Source organism: Melopsittacus undulatus, chromosome 1 (genome assembly GCF_012275295.1).
Source record: "Melopsittacus undulatus isolate bMelUnd1 chromosome 1, bMelUnd1.mat.Z, whole genome shotgun sequence".
Taxonomy (NCBI): Eukaryota; Metazoa; Chordata; class Aves; order Psittaciformes; family Psittaculidae; genus Melopsittacus; species Melopsittacus undulatus.
In genome coordinates this window covers 14354413-14379415 of record NC_047527.1, presented here as the reverse complement: position 1 = coordinate 14379415, position 25003 = coordinate 14354413, and the positions used below count along the sequence as shown (strand labels likewise).

At 40.5% G+C, this 25003-nt stretch overlaps 1 protein-coding gene across 2 annotated transcripts in view; it reads right to left on the bottom strand.

Moving 5' to 3' along the window:
• SAMD12 (sterile alpha motif domain containing 12) overlaps positions 1 to 25003 on the bottom strand; it is a 167382-nt gene that overhangs the window by 52635 nt on the left and 89744 nt on the right. The window contains exon 5 of one of the 2 annotated variants that reach the window (XM_034064663.1): positions 23803 to 23874. The exons of the other annotated variant lie outside the window; for it this stretch is intronic. Within the exon in view, the coding sequence (XP_033920554.1) occupies positions 23803 to 23874 (72 nt within the window). The remainder of the gene's footprint in view (positions 1 to 23802; positions 23875 to 25003) is intronic. 2 annotated transcript variants of the gene reach the window in all.

The window sequence follows — 25003 nt, the reverse complement described above, 5'->3', positions numbered from 1 at the left end:
TGTGCATCCTAATACACTGAGTTTCAGTGCTTTCCAATGTCTGCTTTATCTCACAGAGAAAAGCAAACACAGAGGCAAATGTTCCATAAACTCCAAAGACGGAGCCAACCTTATGATCTACACACATTATTTTCCCTGAAGGCAAGTCAAGTAGGATGCCATTCATGTGTAGATGTCTCACAGTGTTCTTCCTCCTTCAAACTCCTGATAAGACATCACTCCTGATAGGAAACATTTATTAATGTCCCTTTCTCTGAGTCATCACAACATTTAAGGAAGGTTGTGTGAGCCCCAAGTCAGATTTCACCCAATGCTTGACTGACTTCCTAATGCATTCATTTCTTTGTAGAAAAGCTACAAAGTACTTTCATTAGAAAACCAGACATTTTAGAACCAAAGCACTATCATATAGAGCAAACAAGAAAACTACAGACAAAATGCTTCTTAACTCCTTTCCATCCTGGAAAGTTACTAAGACTTCACTAGAATATAACACTACAACCAAGTAAAGCTTTTCAGAATGACCAGCAAAGTACCCTGTGGCAGCCTGTAAAGCCAACTTGTTGGTTTTAACATACAGGAGACAACTGAGAACTGAAAGACCTAAACCAAAATAAATGATATACTGAACTTCAGAGGCCTTTCAGATTTGAATGGTATTGGTGCATATCACCAAGATTTAATTTTTAAACTTCTGAGGTACATCAGAAGTTATTTTGGGAGCTTAACTTAGGCTATGAGGCACAAGCTGACATTTTGAGGTATCACTAGAAAGATTACAATGAAATGTTAAAGAGAAGAGCTATTCCCTTTAGGCTGACTGAAGCAGGAATGGCACATCCTCATCTCTCCAAGTCCACCACAAGCCCTAAATTGTACAACAGCACACTTCAATTATTCCCCTGCTTTCAGTGTGCTAAAAATAAGACTGACATCATAAACCAATTTTAACTAATATTATAAAGCTAAGTGCATGCCAATGTCAGTAAATGAATCGTAAAATTAATTGTGCTGCAGAAGAGGAAAGCCTTGTGAAAGAATTCACTGTAGTAGTAAACGGTGAGCACTTTGTCTGCCCTCAAGCATCACTGAAGTCATTACTACTTAGATGTCATGAAGGCTAGTTTCACAAAGTCTTTTTCAACATGATGTTCATAATTTATCATCAGACAGACACAAGAACCAGCTCGCCAACCCCTAAGACTCACTGAAGTTAGCGTCTCATGATTTCAAGGGGCAGTATTTGGACTCAGACTTGCTGACAGGAGGCTGTTTATAACTGAAGTTTTGATGGAACGCAGCATTGTCTACTCTAGAGAGACGAAAGCCATCATTTGCTGAAATAAATACAAATGTTGTATTCTCAAAAGGGGCAATCATCAACCTAGGGAGCTGAAACTTGAGAGTAAACAGATCAGAGGAACTTCTGAAAACTGGCTCTCAATGTATCAGCTTTCTACACAGCCTCAGATCACTACTGCTTACTTTCCTGGCCAAAAGAAATTTGACTGCTGTTAGCAATATACTCCCAGTGCAACTACAGATGGGCAAACTGACTTTATGCTACCTTCATGCTTCAATTACAACACTGTCAGGCAGAGTAAGTCTATTTCAGTGGTGACTGCATTAAGAAACAGGAGGCAGGTAGATAAGGTTGGCAGGAGAGCACAGCCAGGGAGGCAAAAAGGCACCTGTTAATTTGTAAAGCCAAAAGAATACAAACAAGATGTTGAAACCCACAGGAGAGAACACATCCTTTTAGACTTCTTCTTCTTTAAAACCTACTTTTTTTCTCACAACAATTGCAGTTTTAAGTGTTTAATGAAGCAATAAGGGAGGACTGAATTTGATGCAAAGCAGTTTTAGGACTGGAGGCTGAAAGTGTAAAGCTAACTTTTTCCATGTTCCCCAAGGGCTTGCAGAATGCAGGTCTCAGTGAGTCACTGGACACGTAGAGGAGTTCTGGGACACAAACAGCCAATTTAACAAGTATGCTAATGTCCACTGGAGGGAATAACAATTAGAAGTACAAGCTACTTCTTAGGGATGAGATGAGATGAAGAGATGATGATGAGATGCAGCTCTTGGCAAGGAAATAGGTTTAGCTGGGATTTCTGTGTACCTCTTACCTGCATTCCCTGCCACAGAGATCCTGATTCCACTACAGGAAATACTGGCCATATTTTTGTGGAAGATGGTTTAAAACCAATCTAAGTATCACAAAAATACCTTTTTATACATAAAAAACTGCCTTCAAACTCCCTTTGTCTTGGTCCTATTCTGTAGAGGGGAATATTGCCTACTACCCAGAGATGGACACTAGAAAGTGTTAATAAAATGCTGTGACTAGCTGGTGCTGGAGAACGAATGAGCACCAACAGCCTTGTTCCCAACACTGCTCTTGATCAAAAGAGGTTACATTAAATACTTCCAACTGTAGCAGGTTTATAATTAATAAGGATAAGAATAAAACTTTCCAGAACATTTGAGACCATGCTAAGACCACCAGCTCTTCCAACACTTAGAGAGTAACTTTGCTCTGTAAGGTCAAACTCTGTGGTGTTCACAAAGTTCTTTGCATCTGCATTCATGTCTGAAGAACTTGCTCCCGACACCTTCCCACAGAACTCCACCACCATACATAATGTAGCCATGTGAAATGTAGTTTAATATGCAAAGCAAAGATCACATGAAGTGATAAACATTTAATGTTAGTGGAGTTGAAGGTGACATGCTACCATAAACCGAAAACATATAAAGCAGTATTTGTTCTTCCTGTCATCCTTTGCTAGACGGCTTGATGACAAAATGACACACATGTATTTCCAGACTTCATCTGGATGCACAACAAAGCCTAAAATTTAAACTAACAGGCCCCAAGGATTTGGATCCAAGAATAGACTATGCCAAGAGAAAACAGTGAAATCTGATGATTACACTTCTCAAAAGAATGATCCCTCAAATGTGTCATGCCAAGATTATAAATGTAACTGAATATCCACAGAACCTACAGGCACAATTTAAAATAGAAACCAGCCTTTAAACTCTAGAATTTCAACCTGAGCCTAAAGTGAGTTCACTCTTCTTTGAAACCATTTTTTGCTAGTTTATTTTCAGTGTATTAGTCATTAATGTGACACTGACCAGTAACTGCTTCTTGCTTACACCCAATTTAAAAGACATAATAAGAATTAAAGAGTCTTCCACCTACCGGAAGAGCCTCTTTCTTTGCCTACCAATTCTGACCTTTTCTGTTTGGGAGACATTGATTTTTTTTTTTACTGCCTGTGTTTCTAATGGAGCTTGAAATTAACACGGCTTTTTGTTTACCTCCTAATTTGTGCACCACCATCATCACTGCTGTCAGCACAGCTCTGGGAATAGGGCTTGTTTACTGCTTTTGCATAACCAGCAGAAGGAGCACAGGACCAGAAAATGGGATTGGTTTGGAGTTTTTCCTTTATTTATTTTATTTTGCCCATGTCGTTTTATAAGTTAGATATTAATGACTTGAGTGATAATGTGGCCCATTTTGTCAATATGCTTTAAATGGAACACGGAAAGACTTGAGTTAGCCCAGGGATATGTTGAACTCCTCTGGCACATATATCATAAAAAGTTGGTATTATTATTGTGTTAGTCCAAAGGATCTGTTGGCCTTTTGCACAGGGGGAGTTTCAATGAGACCTAGCATCACCTGCCCAACATGTAAAACCAGATAGAAAAGCCACACACCAACTCATTCTCCAAGTAGCTGCTTTGGCACAATGTCTCAATCTCTGCAGTAAGACAGCTTCCAATACTGGAGCCCCTGGAGTGGTACAGGAACAACATCATCTCCTCAAAGAGGAATCAAACACTCAGTATCAGTACACAAGTTTGTATTCTTGAAGATCTGCAGTCTTCTCATCTCAGTAAGAATACGCTTATTTCTCTTGGTCACCACCAAAGTGAATGGACCAGGGGCTGCTAATCTACAAATTAATTTGGGTAAGTTACTATCCCATTATCATGTCCTTCAGCAACTGTATGGTCACTACATGATATGTCCAACTAGTATTACAATAGGTCATTGTATAATTGGCATTTGTGACATGCTGTCCAACCATTAATACTGCCAACTAAAAACAACTCTAACCATTTTCCAAATAAGACTATAAATTCTACACACGGATTTTGACTCAGTGCAAAGGGATGGACTATACAGTCCATGAAACCTGGTGGATCCAGTTTTCATCAATATTCAACTTAGACTTTTTTTTTTCCTAAGAAGCCTTGTGGTCCAAGACGAGAGAGAACACTTTTGATCCCAGACATCCCCATACCATGCTGCCATCCACTCTTGTATGAACACCAGCCTAATCTGTACACGTAAGAAAACCATTCATAAATATATTTTAAACACTTGCTTTATTTTGTTGGTTTGTTTTTTTTAAACCAGATGCAACTTTTCAAGTACTATACCCACAAAACCATACAAGTCTGATGATCTTCCTCAGCATAACCTTAATAACATGAGCTCCTTTTTGTTCTGCCTCCTCCCCAAATTCAGTACAACCTCCTACTACGCTCCTCAGTTTCCTCCTGCTTTTAATATACCATTTGGTGATTCTCAGAATTTAGTGTTGTGTTGATTCAATGCCTTTGATGATGTGCAACATGTCTAAATATTAGGTATTCCTTAAAAAGAATCCCTGTGAAGGATCGGGAGCTGTGTTTTAAAAACGGCGATGCACTATGTTGAAAATCATACCTTACCTGCTCTGTCAACTGTGCTGCTATGTCAAAATAATACCTTTTAGTTAACTCAGACATACAGTGTATTCCTGTTGTTTCTTTTTCTGCATTCTCTCCGCTCCCCAGATGACAGTCTTGTTGATTTCTGCTTGTATTTTCATGCCTAAAGCCTTTTTCCCTTATAGAAGGTCATTAAGTTTCAGAGGGTTTTTTTCTGCATGAAGCTACCAAAATTAGTTTGTCTCTCAGCACCGCCCTATTAGCATCCCAGAGACTAAACAATTCTGTGTCCTCTGGAGACAGGAACTAAGAAAGGTTATCTTTTGACCCAAGCCGGCTGCTCATATGCCCTCTGTATCCCCTAGGTTGTCTATGGGTTTACTACAAATCACTGTGAAGCAGCAGAAAGATGAAAGCTAATCTGATTTTTAATACACATCTTCTGGGGGGGGTGGGGGGGGAACCAAAACACCACAGCAAAACAAATCCTGGGGACTTATTTATTTTTCAGCTAAAAATGCTGTAAGGTATGAGCAGCAAAGAACCCTCCAAAAATGCAATCCCTAGCCTCCTAAATCGATCCTAAGAAGCAGCATCATCGCAAAGGAAAAGGAGAGGTTGACTAGTCTGGGAAAGTGAGCTGGCCCTTCAAGGGGAGCAGATGACCTGGTGGCAGGTTTGTCATGGGAGACTTGGACATTAGTGGGCATGTCAGAAAAGCATATTCATTTCCTAAGCCATCAACTCTGATTTTAATAATCTGTTTTCTTCTGGCCTCAGCTACATGGAAGCAAATAACAACAGAGACCACCAAGAGTCTCCTGAGCAATCCAGACTCAATGGATTGTCTCAAAGAGTAGTTTAAATCAAAGATACTTGAACAGCACCACAAGCACAGTAGGTCAATTTGGGGCCTAACAGTGCCTCAGAGGAGAAATTTGCCTGCAGAAGATTAGGAAAGGATTATCTCCTCTTCCTCTGTAATCAGATAGTGAGAACCACTAATAGTAAACATTTATCTCTTTGCAATTGAAATAAAAGGACATCTCCTATTCTAAAAATTCTGTGGTTAACAGAGAGCCCTGAAGTGATGGGATGAGGTGCTTTTCATTGTAATGGCTGTAGCATTGCATGTCTGGTTAACCAGCTCATTTGAGCCACTGCCAAAGGCTGAATGTTGGTCTAAATGGACCATGGTCTGACTGGGAAAACCAATCTCACATATTTCACATGTAGTTTATTCCTGAAGTTCAAAAGCAGATCTCTAAGCAGATCCCTGGTCTTACACTTATAGGATTCAGGCAAAGTTAAAAGTATGCTGGAAAGACTTCCGCAAGGTTTCCTAAACTAAGCTGGTTTGCAACAGCATGCAAGTATTTACCAAGACACAGAATCAAAGAATCTTAAGGACATAATCACAAAATAATAAAAATTATTTAAGTTTGTATTCTTACCCACCACTATTACAATAATAGTCTTAAAAATAGATTCAGGCATTTGTCTGCTTTCATTTCGATTTTTGTCAAAGACCGATGTACCAGAATGTTAATGTTATATAATTATATATTCTGTAAACTAAAGCAGCATGGCGTACTGGTTGGGAATAGCACATTTCACACTTCATTACTTCTGCTGCAACTCAACCAATGTTAAGTTCTAAATCTTCTGTTTCCAGTAGTCAGGGTTTCTGTGGTTGTTACTTCTTTTTCAAGCCTTTTTGTTCCACTTTTTTAAAGTCTTTCTGTGAATGGTGGAAATATGGTGGTTTCCTCCAGTAACAAACAGAGATAACAATGGAAGTGAATGGTAGGTTTAAGAAATGCATATGGGTATCAAAGTGAGCACTGGAGAGGGGACAGAACTGTTGCCAATGGCCCAAAGTTCAGACTACCATGGAAATGCTACAGCAAATGGACCCAAAAGCCTATTCTATTCTATTTTGAACCACAGCATCTGTCCCAGATTCATCAGATGAGGATAAATACCATATTGAGAGATTGCTATCAGGTTCTGAAATCGTTAGGTGAATTTTTAAATACAGAAGATCATTCAAATTGATCTGTAGAAACATACAAAGAACATGCTTGGTGAATTAAGAGAGTCCCAAAATACTATAAACAATCTCCTACTTCATCACCTCTGAAAATGTAATTTGTACTGGCCCTTCAAACACACAATAACCACCAAAAAGATTAAACCAAGAAGCCACCAAAATCCACATCTTTCTTTACCTCTTAGCACACTCCCATACTGATTTGGAGACAGTTTTGATACCAGCAGTGAGCACGGGAGAGAATAACCTTGATTTATTTTGATTTGTACTGCAGAAGGAAGTCACAGCACATTTTAGACTCACAAAATCTAAATTGGCTGAGTGCAAATCAGTAATGTTGTCAGAGCAGAGGTATTCAGCTGTAAGTATAAAAGAGGGTCGTGGGTCACCTTTAAAAGACAAAAATCTTTGAATTTATTCATATGGTTTTACAAATTTATGAATGATGGAACTATCCATCTGTATGACACCAGCTCTATAACGAATGGAAGCGTCAGAAGGTTGTAGTGCTTATTTAGTAGCTTAAAACCGCACATGTGGATTTTCCAGGCAGCAGCAGGAGCACCCTACTCTCCCACTCATCCCATTGTGCAGCCTGTGAGCTTCCCATTATATGTCACAGCAGAAGCACCCTCACAGATGTGAAGTCTTCCCCCACTCAGTTCACAGACAGCTCAGCTCACAGCCTTTGGGCTCAGTTTGGCTTCTAACTGGCAAATAGATTGCATATAACAGAATCTGCTGCTTTCAAAGTCTCATGCAGTGTGCATGGACAACATCAGCAGGCAGACCACAAGGTCCTTCTCTATGAAGTTCTGTGAAGCACTCTTTTTCACTTTACCCTTTAGCTTATTCTGAAGACCTCCTTACTGAAGCTGCAGGTTACACTATGTTAGCAACAAACAGAATCCCCAGGGATGTAGTTATACATCATTTCACAATGCTTCCACATTTTAAAGGACATGAACACTTCTAATACCATAAGCAAAAAGCTGCCATCACTGCAGTGCCACAGCAGCTTCTATTTCAGTAACTTCTATCATCTTGTGCTTACAAGTACTATGAAACACCAAGACTCACAATACCACCAAATTTTACATCAAGGCAAACAAGGGTTAAGTTTCTAGTCTGGTATCACCCAGGAAGCCCAGACCTGAAACAGAGCCAAGATGTCCTGAATGGCAATCATATACTATAACCCCAAGCACATCCTTCCATAAAGGTACTTTATTTCAAGATGCACATTTTTCTTTCCAACTTGGCAGTTTGGCTTCTTTTTAAAACCTTTAATTACAGCTCAAATTATGTTCAATTTATTTTTCCATGGCTGGCTTTTTCCTGTCTCAGGCTCCACTGTTTTTTCCTCTCTCCAGAAACGCCAAATGCTTTAAAATCTCTTTTGTTGTTAGCAAGCAGGAAAAGAGGAGGGTTTCTTGTGAATCTCTCTCTGTCTCTCCATTGAGGAAACAAAACAGATGTTGTGCTCTCCTCAGGGAGAAGGATCCTATCTCACAGCAGGTGTGAGCAAAGGCTGCTTTGCATGTGGAGAGGAAAAGAGCAGCATGAAAGGACCTTGCTGGAAAAGCAGCACCGATGGCAAAAGCATTTGGGTTTTGAGCAAGAAAGAGAAGTTCATCCACCTAAAGAAAAGAAAGGGTATGGGGAAAGTGGTAGGGAAAATCACACCCTGCTTTGCATTGGCAGCAGGACTAAGGGCTACTGCCAACTTTCCCGATATTAATCTAGTGTTTCCCTTAAAGCAACAGCTCCACAAACCAGGGAATGGCATGAAAATGTCTACTTTGTTTTTTTAACAGCCTTAATGCTTCAGCCTGAAACCAAGAACAGCCTAAAGACTCAAATTCCCAGGACATTGAAGCAAAATGTGGGCTCTTTTTAAACCTCATTATTTCTGAAGGGGGTCACCACTGGGCATGTTAATAGTTCAGGCTGACATTACTGGGTAACTTTCACAGCCTGAAAGATTTCCTTGCAGACTCAGAGGGTAATCCTTAAAAATCCCCAGCATTATAAGAAACAATTACTTAGATATAATTTCGCATTTTGTAACACCTCTTTTGTGTATATGTGAGCACACAGCTAAGAAATAATCCTGCTTGTGTTAACAGCACTAAATCTTAGACAAACTTGGAGTCACTATAGAAGTATTTGCAGGAAACACAGCCCATTGCATATGGCAATAATTACGCAGAAACTGGCACAGTTAGTTCCAGCCATTGATTTGATACTGGCCTCACTCAGGATGAAACAGTCATGCTCAGGCTGCATCACACAGGGAAAGAAAGGTCAAAGCAGCTTCCTCCATCTCTATGAAGACTGGTTACTAACAAAGAAAAGAAAAATGGTTTCCTTTGGAGTTCCATGGAGTTTCATTTTTTGTCCTCTTGCAGATCAAAGAGGATCTTTTCCTGCAAGAACTAAGTCACGTTTGCATAAATGTCAGCTCACTTTTAAGAACAGCCTCACACTACAGGCAGGCAGCTTTATCTGCAGAGCTTCATTTAAAAAGGAGACATCAAATGAGCTGGCCCCAATGCTGCTTCCGAGATCAAATTTGAGAAGGGACAGGTGTTCATAGGCATTATTTATACTCAAACACAGGCCCAGATGCATCCCTAGAACCTCCAAACTCCTTCTGTCACCCTCCCCTGGCATATTCTTCTTTAATGTGGCAATAATGCCACAGCAAACAAAACCCTGTTCACTTGGGAATGAAAGAGCTGTGGTATTCAACTACAATTTCACTGTTTAGCTCATCTGTCTAATTTTGATAGATGCACTTCTGGTAAGTCCCTGGTGAGCAAAACTGGCTGTTTACACAGGGGATTAGAGGTGCTGGAGGACAGGCAAGACTGCTGGATACCCACACTTACAAATAGGCAACTGGCAAATGCTGCTCAATATTTCTGAGAAGTGTTACCATATTGCATCATGAAACATGAGAGCTGTATAAATGTGTGATAACACCACTGAGTGCAGCAGGAAGTCAGTGGAGCTCAGCACCAGAGGGGCAGGAGGAGAAAGCAAAGCCAAATCTACAGCACTAGGTTTCTTCAGAAACACCCAAACCCATACTCCCAGGAGCTACATGCCCTGGAACTGAGACCACAGGATGATAATCATATACCGATGCACAACAGAACAGAGACTTCTGCTCTTTGGATTAATTATGGCAGAGCTGCATGGTAACATCGCAGCACACTGCCATATCTGCACAAACTCTTTACTGCAGGTAAGAGAGCCACAGTATTACAAACAACCCCCTTCTTCCTCAGAGACTGAAAAAAATACAAGCTAAATCTCTGATCTGAGCTGCTTTTGGCTGAGAAGTGAGGCCAGCCATAGCCTGGAAGTGGAAATGTTGCCTGGAAAAACTACCAGCAATATTCTAAGAATCCAATTCATTTTTTTTTATAGGAATGTCATTCTAAAGCAATCGAAAGCTAAAAACCTGATTGATTGTTTTCTTCTTGTGGCACCATGTTCTAACTGAAAACAGCCATTGTGGCCCCAGTGGCACCTCTCAGACACAGCAGCAAGTGTACAAAGGTATGCTCCGTGCACTGTACCAGTATGGCTGCTCTGCAGTGGCCAGGAGGGAAGTGGCAGGCCATGAAACCTCAGGAGAGCAGACGACTTCACATTAGATCCCACGGAGCTATGCTTGGTAAGAACAGACAAAGGATCCCAACTCCTCTGCTGTCTTTACCTTTCTGCTGTGGAAGTGGAATGAAACCTGTTCTGCTGCATGCATGAACCGCTGGAAATACAGAGGAGTCAGCCTAGGTTTGTCTCCATTACACAAAAGCACTTTGTATTTTCTACTCTTGAGAAATAAACAGATTAGTAAGTTTGGTCCACCATACAATAAATAATTTGTCTGCACAAACAGATTTGATTCAAACAGCCCAGTGATGCATGCTACCAATACAGCAAGCTGCCTGCTGTAAATCCAGTGCTTTCTCCAACTGTAGGAAAGCAAAGGGATACAGCTGCTGAAGGGTGATGTGAAATTAAAGAGGGAATGAAATGTGTGATCTTATTTAATCACACCTGGTGCTTCAATTTTTCAGTAACAGCACCCTGCTAGACTGTGTCAAATCGGTTCTACAAAGAAAAAAATTATGGATGGAAAATGAATTAACTCTTTCATTCCTGCTGTTAATATGTTACACCAGAGACAGCTTTAGATGTGGCTGTTAAGAATGCTTTTTTCCCAGATGAAAGGTGCTCAGCACCTGGCTCTGTGGATGATAGCACTTCTGTGCCAGCAGATGAGCACGTGCCCGCTGTGAGAAGCACAAGTCTTGAGTGTGTATATGACCTATTCTTACACGCAAAAAATCTTTGTTGTCAGAATCAACTTGAAGAATTGAAGTACCATGCTGGGACCAGTCATTTCTATTTGTTTCCTTAGGTGGGTGGCACATATGTGCAGAGAAACAGGCAGAGGAAGCAGGACAGCCAGGGACAGCAGGATGTGAAGGGGCAGAAATCAGCTCTTCCCTTGCCTTGGGTGCTCTGCTCAGCACTGATTTCCTGCAAGAAGAAAATTCATCCCAGGAATTACCTGGTTTTGGTTTTCTTTTGGGCTTTCCTTTTTGGAGGATTTTTGTTTGCTTCTCTGAAGCTTTGTTTGGCAGTTTGGGTTAATATTAAATGCAAACATAATTTGATTCTGCAGGCACTGCATTGTGTGATCACTATGTCCCATTGGCTAGTCAGACACTGTTTCTCTGTGTGCCCTATGTACTAATAAATCACTTGTGGTAATAGACAGCAAGGTGCTCTATCTAATGTAAAAAATGGTACTTGTGGACAAATGTTCCATTCTTCGGGGAAAAGGGAAAAAAATAATTCTTCTACATGTTTTCACTCAGCAGCAGAAAATAAAAAGCCAAGGTATAATTAGCTTAACATAACCATCTTTATATTAAATTCATAGAGAAGGAAATCAAACATGAAAAATAACTAGCAGGCTCCCATTCTGGTTTCCTCATTGAATTAATGTCACCAGTAAAGCACTGGATGAAGTAAGATACACAAGGCTGGATGAGCTGTGTGGTTGGAGAATAGTTCATTTTTAGATGGGAGAAATTTCTCTATGCAAGTGTTACCTATTTAAGAAATTGGTATTTATTAGGACAATACTGTCTCAAGAGACATCTAGTTTTTACAGTATGGATTCAGCCAATTTACTGAAAAACTAAGGCATTAAAGCAAATACCTCAGAACAGTTTTAAGAACGTCTTAGTCTCTTCATCATTACTCGTATAACTCATGCTCCAAAGGATTATTACACCAAGGAACATTTTTAATGAATAAAATAGCATTGTAAAAGACCTCCATAAATAGAAGATGCTAACACTGCACCATAAGGGCTCAATTTAAACCAGGGTTACTTAAAGTGCTGAATATAATCATAGTTCAAATTAACAAAAGGAAACCCTTGGTTTAAATCACTTTTATTCTTGCTTTGCATTTTTAATTGGTATTTTCCTTTGGTGGAGCCATAGATAGAACTGAAGTGATTGCAAAAAGATCATCTGGTCGATCCCTCCCTTGAGGCAAAAACAAATATCCGCACAGGTGACTCTAACCTATTACTCACACCTACAACCCTCCTCTACTCTCATTCCTCCAAATACTCCACTCTAATATACTTATGTTACATTTCTAATATTAAAACTAAATCTCCTGAGGTGCAACGTGAACTAATTTACTCTCCCTTTTACCTTTGGGTAGGTAGAGAGGGCATGGGGAAACACCTCTGATTTTATATTACAAATCACAGAATCACAGAATGGTTTGGGTTGGAAAGGAGCTTTAAGCTCATCCAGTTCCAACCCCCTGCCACGGGCAGGGACGCCTTCCACAAGACCAGGATGTTCCAGACCCATCCAACCTGGCCTTGAACACTGCCAGGGACGCGGCAGCCACAGCTTCTTTGGGCAACTTGTGCCAGGGCCTCAGCACCCTCACAGGGACAAATTTATAATTCTAATGTCAAATCCTAATGTCAAGTCTAAACCTCCCCTCTGTCATATACCTGAAAGACTGGGTCTCTTCCCAGCTTTGTCCTCATATCCTGGACTTAACTCTTTCAATATTTCCTCACTGGTCTTTTCTAAATCTCTGCTCATGCCTACAGCTCTCTTCCTGGCTTTCTCCAGTTTGTCTGTGTTGTTCCATGGTGTGAAGCCAGCTCTGGACATTATCCCAGCAGAGCGACAGAGAGCCAACAGAAATGTGTTAAGGATATCCTATGGCTTACATGCAAGACTCCCACTTACACTGAAGTCTGGTGTCTTCCCCATTTTCTCCCCCAGACATATCCCAGTGCTGACTCACATTCAGCATGTGAATCTCACAGTACTGTTACTTACTCAGACATCCCTCATCTTCATACACACACTTGATTTCCCTTCCTCACCGCAGGCTTCCTTATTTACATTTCCTGATTTCCCATTTTACTCATTTCAACCATTTCTGCATTTTATCAAGATCACTTTAGACTTTAAACTTGTCCTCCATAATATCCAAATCCTGCTGGTCCTTTGCACCCTGCACTCTCCAGTCCATCATCAAAGGCACTAATGAAAGCCATGAGCAGCCAAAGACCTGGACTAGAATCTAACGGCACTGCACTTCAGGTTCCCTCCCCATCTGCCAAGCAAATAATAACTATAACTTGAACCAGTCCTTCATCTGCCTCCCAGTAATTTCATCTAGACGATTTTTTCCCTCTTTCCTTTCAAGAAGACTACCCGGCTTTCCACAACACTGCCAAAACCCTTACTAAAGACATACCTACTACTTCTACCTCCTAAACCTCCTATGCATTCAGAAAGGAAATCAGAGGTTTGACACATTTTTTTTCTTAATAAATCCACACTGGCTCTTCTTCCATCAGCTCATTATCCTCTAGGTGTTTACAAATTGATTCATAATTTTCCAGAGCATTTCACCATGTATCAGAGTTAAGCTGACAGGTTTCCTCATTTCAGTGTTTAAGTTTGCCCTTCCTCGTCCTTCACAAGTTCTTAAAGACAAAAGCTAAAGTTCAGAGATGGCCTCATCTGACTTCTAGAAGTTAATTTCAGGAGACACCAATGACTTGGCTGCATCCAACAAACATATTCCACCTTTGTCCCCCATTCCAGCTTGTATTCTTTCCCCTCTTTTGAAATTAACTGTTCCAAGCACCCCATCATGATTAATGCATTTGGAAAAACTGAACCCAAGAAAGGCTGGCGCTCATCCTCCATCCTGACCAGCTTTCCCCTCATGCACAAAGTAACAGAACTCTAATTTTCTTTGTCTTTCTCTTATGTTTATAGTCTTGAAAACCTGTATTTTAACACCCCGTGTAGTTGCAACTCCTTAAACGAGGTGTTTGTGCTACTTTTAGATTTTTTGCCTTAGCAATGCATCCTCCTGTTCCCATTAGTTGCAGTATTCCTGATTTTTCTAGTAATTGCAGAGGGCCTGAATGACTTTTCATATTTTGTGTCTTTCTCCTTCAGTGGACAGCCTCCTGCCATGTCTGTAGCATCCTGTCTTCCAAAAAACTGTCAGTTCCTTTAAACTTTCTTTTCCCTTCCTTCCCAGCCCTTCCCTATCTAATCCAAAGTTCAAAGACACCAGCTCTTTTAAAGTCCTTTGACATTTTTCAGCTGCTTATGCTCATTCTTTCCTCTCCTTCAGATCACTCTTTTGTGATCATTTTCACTCACATTGCCTTCTGTCTTCAAATTTCAACCATTTCCTTCTGATGACTCAGAATAAAGCATAAGGTAAATTCCTTCACTAATTTCCTTTGCCGTCAGAAACAAAAGTAACCCTCTTTAGATTTTAACTCTTTAGATAGCCTAGACAAAATTCACTTGACCAAGGGTGGGTATCTATTCAGCTTGTCACTCAAAAGGGATCAGATTTCCCCGAGTAAGATTCAACTTACACCATAGCAGATGCCTAAAGCAAATCATATAAAACATCTCTAATGGGTCCTATTTTTCCCAGAGTGATTCACAAAGGGAAGCTTTGGCGATAAGCTTGCATGATGGCATCTATCAATCACAGAACCATGCAGGATTGAAGACACCTATGGAGATATCTAGTCCAACTTCCTGCTCAGAGGAGGATTAGTATTAGAGAAGATTGTCCTGGGCTCTGTCCAGTTGATTTTGGAATATCTACAAGGATGGAGATCCACACCTTCTCTGGGCCTTTTCCACTGTTTGATCACCCATTTTCCCTCCCCTTTACATTTAGTTAGAATTTTCTGTATTCCAGCTTGTGCCCATTGCCTCTAGTTCTGGCCCTTTGCATATATGAGAAGAAACTGGTTCTGTCTTTTCTGCACCCTCTCAACAGGCAGTTGCAGACAGCAGTAACACCCCGACACCCGTCTTCAGGCTGAACAAACTCTTTTCCTACATCAGGTGCTCCAGGCCCTTGGTCATTACTGTGGTGTCCATTGACTAATTCCAGTTTGTCAATGTCTTTCTCATACTGATCACAAAACTGCACAAACTGCTCAAGATGTCGTCTCACATATGCCAAATGGAAAGGAATGATCAGTGCCCTTGACCTGCTGGCTACCCTGCTGCTCCTACAGCCTGGTAGGATGTGGTCCTTCTCTGAGTGATAGTGCTGCCCTCCAGCACCTCAAATGCTGGCCCCAGTTTGGGATCATCCCACAGATTTGCTGAGGATGGACCATGTCTCATCACCATGGTCACTAACCAAAGTATTTGGACAGTACTGTCCTCTGTATCAATCTTTTAGGGATGCCAAAAGTTCTCCATTCACTTCTTATCTCCTTAGCCATTCCACACATCAGCAACTTGGCTACAAGGAATCTGTGGGAGAAAATTACAAAGGCATTTGTAAAGTCAAGGTACACAACATGCACTGCTCCTCCCCTGTCCACACAGCCTGTTTTCTCATCACAGAAGGCAATCCGGATGCTCTGCCCTTATTAAATCCATGGTTGCTCCTCCCAGCTACCTCCCTGTCCTTTAGGTGCCTGGACCTCTAAACTTGTTCCTCTGTGCTCTCCATACAGCTGTTTTCTGTTAATAGCTCTTGATAGTTAAAATGTTCCTTACTTCTTAAGCCTCTCCTATCAACACTGCTGTTAACTATACAAAAAATACAAAACCTACTTGTCCTAAGTGTGTGGGCAGTGTCAGCTTGTTGACATAAATTTAAATAGAGCTTCTATCAATAAATATGGCATTTCTTTTTCAGTTAACACAACCCACATGTATTTATCTACACAATTAGCATTTTCATACACAACTCTCGACTGATTTTCATTCCTTATGTTCTCATTATATTTGAGCACAAGTAATGATAGACTGTGCTTGGTATTTATTTGGGATTAATGTTAAGTTCTAGTTACAAAATAGATCCTGGTGTGTAAAAGTGAAATGCAATAAAGATACTGAAGAATGGTATTTTCCAAATAAGCTACATAATCAAGGCAAAAATAAGCTTATCATTATACTTTTTAAGTAATCACTCTCATTAAGCAAGGAATCATTACGTTGGTGAACTGAATGTCAGTTCTAGTTGCCATATTTCTCAAGATCACAGAACTGGTAGATCTTATCCCCTACTGCACAGATTTTGTTTATAGCTTAAAAGAGGAAAACAAGCTTTTCAGCTTTTTTTTTTCCTCCCAAGTGGTTTTTTTACTTTTGAATGAGGCAGTCACTGGATTGAAATAGCTGAACAAACATGAAAAAGATATTATCTCTGCACCTGCAAAAGTAAAACAAGAGTTTAGCTCTTCAAGAACAGGTGTTTAACCAGTGACTTTCCCCAGTTCTGTTGTCTGACTTTCCTTGCATTTCAGTAGCAATTACTCACTGCTACACACTGAAAAATATGAATTTAAATAATTACAAGAACCTGTAAGATCTAAATTTACTCTCTTGTATGAAATTCAAATAAACCCAATGTACTTTTCTTTAAAAAAGCAAATATGCAGCACAGTTTTAATTTAAAACCACGTTAAATATTTCATACCCACTTTGCACCGCACGGTTTGCAACTGTTGGCACTACTGCAGGATGTTAACACCAGTTTGGGTTCCTTGAGTTTTTTGAAAAGGAAAGGGAAAAGAAAACCCATGACAGAGACCTTGCTATGAAAAAAGATACAGAAGCACTTGCTGCTTCATCCCCCATAGAATCCAAGTGTGTGCTGGGGGGAAGAAACAGGAATGAGAAAAGGGGGTAGATGTGAACAAAATCTGGTTTTGATATTCAGAACAGTGTTGCAATTACTTTGGAGTAAACATGTTGCTGCCTTCAAAAAGCTTTTATTTCATGCTTTTCCTGTTGTAACACAGGTTTTAAAATTTCAAGCTGTAACATGTACAAAATCTTGCTTCACTACTGCCAGTATGGTTCAGCCTCGCCCCTTTGCGTGGAGTTTGACATTATTCCTACATCAGACACAGCTCTGAACCAAAAAGCTGAAGATGCCAAACAATGCTTTTACAGCTCACAAGATCAGTTTGCATTCGTAACACTTTCTTTGTCTGTCAATTTTAAATGAAAATACTTCCTCATTTCTAAACAGACTAAGTTGGTTAATAAGAATTGTTCTAAATAGGAACTAGAGATGCTAAAACACTTGCAACTGGGCATGGATGAATTTTATTTTCTGTTTGGTACATCTGTCAAGCACCTAAATCTGATGTACTGATAAAACAAGACAGCTTAAGGCAATAAACATGTCAGATCCATCTGTTCTCCAGGACATTGAGAAGAAAAGGAATTGCTCCCTGCAGTATTCTGCACACTCGAGACCACTCTGGAGAGGTTTCCCTCTGCTGCTGACAGCAATTCAGCTTCACCAATCTAAGCCAGTGGGTTTCCAACCTTGTTCCCTGTTTCCCACCTGGGCACATCATGTGCTATTGGTTTCTTCTCCCTTCTTTCTACAGTGTGAGAATTGGTGGCTGGGATGGAGATGCAACCATATTGGAAAGTCTTTGGCAAAGTCAGGAAACAAAGCACAGAAAGCAAGACTAAAGCCCATACTGAGTCTACCTAATCCAGATCCTTGCTCCAGCAGTGGCTCTCAGCAGCTGCAGGAACCCCTCTTTGCATCTAATACTTGGTTCACAGCCATTATGTCCTTCACTTTTGTTAAAGCTATAGCATCCCTTCTCATACGATTCCCCTGCTATGTCCAGGAACTCGCACTGTGAATACCCCAGTCAGGGCAGCCCTCACATCCCCAAAACGCAAGTCAGTGGTTTAAGTGACTGAAGGCAGCCCTGAACACACACCACCTGCTCCAGTATTCCCACTTATTTGTACAGCTCCCCAAAGCACGGCTGCAGCCAACACTGAGCTACAACACTGGCAGCTACCAAAGAGCCACCCACTGCATGGCTCCAAACACAGACCACACCAATCGGAGCAGAACAAGCACAGAAAGAGTTGACAGGGCGGAGGTGTTCATGACAGAAATCATCTTCCAGCTGTGTTTTAACAAAAACCACATTTGAGCCACCTGCAGCCACATTCAAGGAGTTTGGCAGCCAGTCAGGGGATGTGCTACTTTCTCACAGGAAGGTAGAATTAAAGGGTTTTTTTCAGGATATATACAACCCACTGATACTGGGCTGGCTGCAGATCTTTAACACAAGTAACACCCATTCATTTCTCACTTTTGACTGGCAGGAGAAAAGAGGGAAGGAGGTCCCCAGCCCAAATGAACACGGGAGACCCAGACAGCAAGTACAAAGTTCAGCTGCTTTCTGGAGTGCGTAGCACTCAGTTTTGGCTATGTGAATGCAGGAAATGATTAGGCAAAAGCTCATTTGTACCATATACTGGTCACATATCCATATTATCCAAGCCATCTGAAAGACAAACATCCAAGAACAGAGAGCTCACTAGAAAAGATCCTGCTTTGCTCAGTCCTTCCAGATTAGTCCCAGTTTGGAGGCAACTCTAATCTTGTTTCAATTTTCCCATGAATATTTAAAGCCATCTGCCCTCCAGCTTATCATGCAGCAGGTAGGTAAACAAACAGCCAGCAATGTGGGTAACAGAATGGACAGGGGCTCAGAAAAAGGCGATGAAGATGAGGGGCAAACCATAAAGTCCCACAGTGCATGTGATGGGACCCATGCTGTCTCGTTCTGCCAAGCATCAGAGGTGAAGGAGTAAGCATATTGCTCAGTACAGTTCAAAAATGTCATGCATGTTATCAGTTACTTAACAAGGCTGGCAAAAATTGTGAAGGAACAGAATGAGCAATGGGAGCTGTGGGTCTGATCACTGAAACCCAGAAATACCCTTTTGAAATGCTGGCCTTATTTGCTCCAAATCGGGTTTCAGCAGCCAATTTGAAGCTATCACACCAGCATGCTCTTCTGTGTAAATTAATAAGCACTTACTATTGATAATTTCTGCAGTGGATGCTTAATTTTTAATCATATCCTTAATTTACTGATTACATTTTAATCCAGTTATAGTGTGTGCTTGTGTGTGCATCCATGTGATGGAGAGAACATGGAAAACTGTGTTTAATCTGAAGTACAATGTCTTGCTTTCTAAATGAGGAGATATGTGTGTCCCTGCTTGACATTTTTTCACACAGCTCTCTTATTTTTCTGGAGAATGGCATCTCAGGCTGCTGTGTTATGTTGCACAGTTCTGCTGTTAGAAATGGGCACCATTGACCTCTCTGTGCAAAGCTGTACATGGACTTTGGAATTGAGTGTCATTAAAATAGCCAGTGCTAAAGAACAGGCGGTTTTACTGGCACTTTCCTGAATGGAAATCCCACGATCCCTTTTCATCTGTAGATCAGACATTTAGGTAACACCCTGGGACACCCTCATCCTCCTCCACCCCATTTCAACCTTTCATTAGATTTCTATAGTCATAAAAAGTAGATGCACTGAAGGGCTGGAAGATGGATCATTTATTTTTAAGCACTGGCAATTTTCCATGGTGACCAACAATAAAGTTCTCAATTACAGACGGCGAGCAAGTAAACTGAAGGACAAAGCTTTGAGGAGAGCTGGGTGATGATAGAAGGACAGGGATTAGAACATCTCAGAGCCTAAGAGATGAGCTAATCACAGAGAAAATAATATTACATTCCTATTACTACTTGATATGCTGGTTAGTGTAATGCCAGTGATTAAAAAAGAAAAATCAAACAAGAAAGGCAGAAATGCACTCAGCAGAGACATAATGGGGTTGATATGGATCCTCTCAGGAGCAAAACTCTCCTGAACTTTGAGCTCATGGTTCAGCATCTGGACACTCACATCCCACTGCAGCTGTATCCCTGCATCATGGAATCGCAGAATCATAGAATAGTTAGGGTTGGAAAGGACCTTAAGACCACCTAGTTCCAACCCTCTGCCATGGGTAGGGACACCGCACACTAAACCATATCACTCAAGGTTCTGTCTGTCCTTGCCTTGAACACCGCCAGCGATGGAGTGTTCACAGCTCCCCTGGGCAACCCATTCCAGTGCCTCACCACCATAACAGTAAAGAACTTCTTCCTTATATCCAGTCTAAACTTCTCCTGTTTAAGTTTGAACCCATTACCCCTTGTCCTGTCACTACAGTCCCTAATGAAGAGTTCCTCCCTAGCATCCCTATAGCCCCCTTCAGATACTAGAAGGCTGCTATGAGCTCTTGAGAGTTACGCTGAAAACCCCCAACTGGCATCTACTCTGTGTGTCTTCAGTGAGAAAAGAGATGTAATTCTATTCCTCTGCAAATATAACACCTTCAATTTCACTTCTTTTTCTTTAGAGCACAAGAAAAGCAAAGATAGGAAATCGATATGTTCATAGAAAAAATAAACATCTAAAAGTCCCCGTAATAGGAAGAAACTAAAGAGCTATGCCTATAGGTGTCTTAACAGTGGCAGAACAGGTTGGATTAATGTGCTGAGGTAAAAGACTAACAAATAGAGAGGAATAAACTGCTTTTAGAGTAAATACCACAGGTTGCAGTGCCCTTTTCCAGAATCCCTGTGCACTCTAGCCAAAGCGTGGGGCAGTTACATGTACCCACACAGGAACTGTTCCTAAAAACACCCTCCCTGGGGAGTGCTGCTGCTGAACACACCCAGCCCTGCACTCCAGGAACTGGAATGCTGTGCCTGAAACAAAATCTGTCTGCATCAGCCAGGCAGCTCGAAAAGGCGGCTTCAGCTCTCGTTTGCTTTGCCCCAGGAGCAGGAACTCACAGCAAGGAAGAAGGAGACTGTAATAAAAAGGAGACAGGAAGGTCTCCAGTAGGCTCTGAGTCCTAAAGATAGCAATGAATCTAGCACGAAGGGAAGGAGGAAACCACCCTCCCACACAAGAGGAAACCCCAAAATAAAACCTTTTGGCAGATGGTAAAAGGCTTTAGTATTCAATAAAATGAACACGCTGCACGAGAATGCAACAGAGCTTTATGGGAGTCACAGAAAGCCCAAAGAAAGGACATATGAAGAAGCTTTTCTTTTCAGTTGCTCTTCTGTGTGATTATTTCAGGTCATTTTTTTCTGATGGGTTTAACCAGATTTTCTATTTGATTGATATTATGCAGTCCAGGGTTTTCAAGAGACACCTTCATTGCTTGTACTAATGAATTATATGAAAGGGAACAAGTTTTCATTAAGTTTTTTGAATTATAAAGCAAAAGTTCAGTTCCCAATGAGCATTTCATGTGGCACTCTCAGCATGGCCCTGGCCTTCCTGTGTGAGCCTGGACTCAGCTCACAGAGGCAACAAAAGCTACAGTCAGAAAATAACAACAATAATAATAGTAACAACAACAACAGTAATGGTTTGATATTTGTATCAGGCTCAACCACATCCAGATGAAAGGAAGAATGCAGAGGACTAGGATCTAAGTGCAGTTATTCAAGCACTCCTATCTGAGAAAAACTGCCAAAGCACAGGTAACTTATAACCATATCCCCCAAGACAATATATAAAATGAGTCCTTGTCTGCTTCAGATTAAAGCACCATTTAAACTGCACATAAGAAAACAACCCCAAAACCCCTTAACTGAAACTTGTAACTCGCTAATTTCAGCCTTTTTGGTTGGTGCTTTAATTCTACTACCATTGAGCAATCAAAAAGATATTCATACAAAGTAACAGAATATGAAAGATGATACTACCAATTGTAGCAAGAAAAGCAATTTATCTGTACCTGTTAGCAAAATTTGGTTATGCAATGCTCTTAAAGACTACAAAATTAATATACTAAGGCAGTGGAAGACTGGTGTCAAATTAAAAATGGGTAACATAACTTGCTATGCATTTCATGCTCAGAAACAAATGGTAGGAAAAGCTACTGCTTACTTTTCCCTTATTTAATATTAGCTATCCCAAACTAGATGGCAAATCCTCCAGCTGACAGAGGAAGGAACATCCAGATGGCAATGCATTGCTCCTATCACGGGCATCTGTTTTAGAAGGGCACAGACTATCTCTGGAGGTGGCTGTCGTTCTTCATTGATTATCTGAGGAACGTGAGCAATGAGTTCGACCAGACACCTAACTTGTAGCTGGCTAACATAAAATGCAACAAAGACACTTCGAACTGCTCAACCTAAAAGACAGTATACTTGTTTTTTTCTTTGATTATGCCATTTTAGTAGAGAGCATGAATAAACAATAACGAAAGATAAAAGCAAGGGTTTTTTTTGCTTTAATTTTCAACAGTGATTATGAAATTAGGATTGCAAATAACACAAGCAGTGCACGTCATCAAAAGAGATTTTGAGACCAAGTGAAAAATAGGCTTTCTATAGTGAAAAGTTCTAACAAGAATAAAATATCAAAACTGTATTTTTGATACAATAAAATTGGCCAGGGATTATAGTTTTAATTTTAGAAAGACCTATGTTGGGTTAAAGAGCAGAATACTTATGTTTCTGTATTTGTGGTTTTAATTAAGTTACTAAAAAGGTTTATGGATTTGATCCAAAGGTCAGCAAAGTCATTGGTACCCTTCATTGATTTGAATGGGCTTTATAGTCTCATGCAGTAGAGGAAAAATGGGGTTGATCCTGTTCTCATTTTAACTAGTTTCACATTTCACTGAAATCAATGGAGCGTTACTCCTTCAGCTGCCCTCACAGAACCAAGCACAAAGTTGAGGCCCTCAGATTTTCAAAGGGAGATAATTGGGATAAAAGCAACATGTAGCTGGTGGTAGACATAAATTTACATTCTTCGTAGTAGAGTAGCTGCTCTTGCTACTAGTAAGCTGCTAGTAGCTTGCTCACTGTGCTAGAATTGATACAGAATGTGTGCATGAAGAGCATGAATCAAGTTTTAAGACAGCTAAAGACTTCCCCAAAGACTATAGGCAAATTAATTATAAGCAGCAGAAACTTAAAGATGTTTCTAGTTTAGCATTAGTTGAGGTGCTCCAAATTCCTAGAAACATCCTTGATAAAAGGGTTCCTCTCTTCTCATTCCAGGTTTACATTCCTTACCTAAATAACCTGAGTTCTGACCATTCGAATCAAGAGAAAACACTGAAGGAATCAGTTAAAACATATATGCTCATACCAGAATTATCATGTGATCAGCTAAGCCATGTAGAAGCACAGTAAAATTCCCACAGTGACACTCCCATTACCAGAGGGAACCAAAGAAATTCCAAGAATAGCAGTAACAGTATAATAAAGGAAAACATAAGTTGCTCAAAAAGCAATGGTCACACATTCTAATGCTTATCACAGCAGCTGATATACAAGAAGGGAGAAAGAAAATTCATCAACAAACAATTCTAGCAAGCGAATATCAGTAAATAATAATTCTCTCAGAGCTTATTAGGATTAGAAGAAAATAAACCATGGTTTTCATGATGATAGCTGAAAAAACCTATATACCTAAAGGAAACATTTCTAGAAAAAGACAAAAAAAGCTCATAGATGTCTCATTTTATGAAGATACACCCCAGCAAAAAGACATTCATTACCTTGATGGGCTGTAAGGGCTGGCTGCTTTTCTATGACCCTCAAAAAACCATGCTCCAGGTTTAAGTAGAGATCTACAAAAGTCAACAATATCAGTGGTTAGTGTCACAGTCAACAGCTGTAACAGAATGGATGCCAGCTGCACTGCTGGACACATTAAAGCAATTCCTGAGTCTAGAGAAAGATCCATTCAGAAACTAGGCATGTGACAACTGATTTGTCAGTGGAGCTTCAAAGGTAGGACCGTCCCTCCCTCCCTCTTTCCTCTCCCTTCCATCTGAAATACAGTTTATTTGCTTCAAAGTCTTTAAAATTTGGATCAAGAATTATGACACCATGGGAGTGTACAGCATATTGAATTTTCAAAGGTCTATCTGCATCCTTATTTACATGACACTTTTAAAAGCCAGTCCATTGTCTAAGATGATGCTGATTGCTCCTTCCGGCATCCAAGGTTCTTTAAATACAGTTGGACCATCTTGGCACCTTATGACAGAAAAACATAAGGAATGGCTGAAAAATGTTCCACATAGTTGCAGTCTGGAACAAGCTAAAGAAATTCCTCACCAGACCACTGTAGTCCAGTAAGTCCTCTAAACACTCAAGCTAAAGGAAAATCAACAAAAGAAAATGAAAACAGGAGATATTAATCTCTTGGCCCAACTTTAACAACAATCCTCAGTTACTCAGGTGTTCTTAAAGGAATGGAAGACCAAAAGAAATACAGTAAGAAATATGTCTTTCTTCTTTACTTCTCAAGACAAGTGGAATGACCTAACATTTTAAAGAAAGAAGGAAATGTAATTACCATTTCTCCTCCATCTCTACCTCTGACATATGCCAAAGAGGAAAGAGAACAAATCCAATACGACTTAGAGGATTTTGGAGGGGAAATTTTAACCACAGCAGCTTTGCAATACTGCTGCCTGAACAAAGGCATAATCAGTAAGAACCTCCTCTTTCTGCTGTGAAAAAGAAAGAACCTTTGTTTCCTTCAGGTTTTTCTCTCAAAAAACAGCTCTTGAAAGTCCTGCACAACAGTGGTCTCTCAACACAAAAAATCCCCAAGATTCAGAGTCGGCCAGCTCACATCACAGACAATACACTTCCCAACTGGTCTCAGTGTAAAATAAGGGAATATGGCAAAATTGCTTGTTTCAATGCCGAGGTGTTGGAGTTGCTTCAACTCCATCTCACATCATC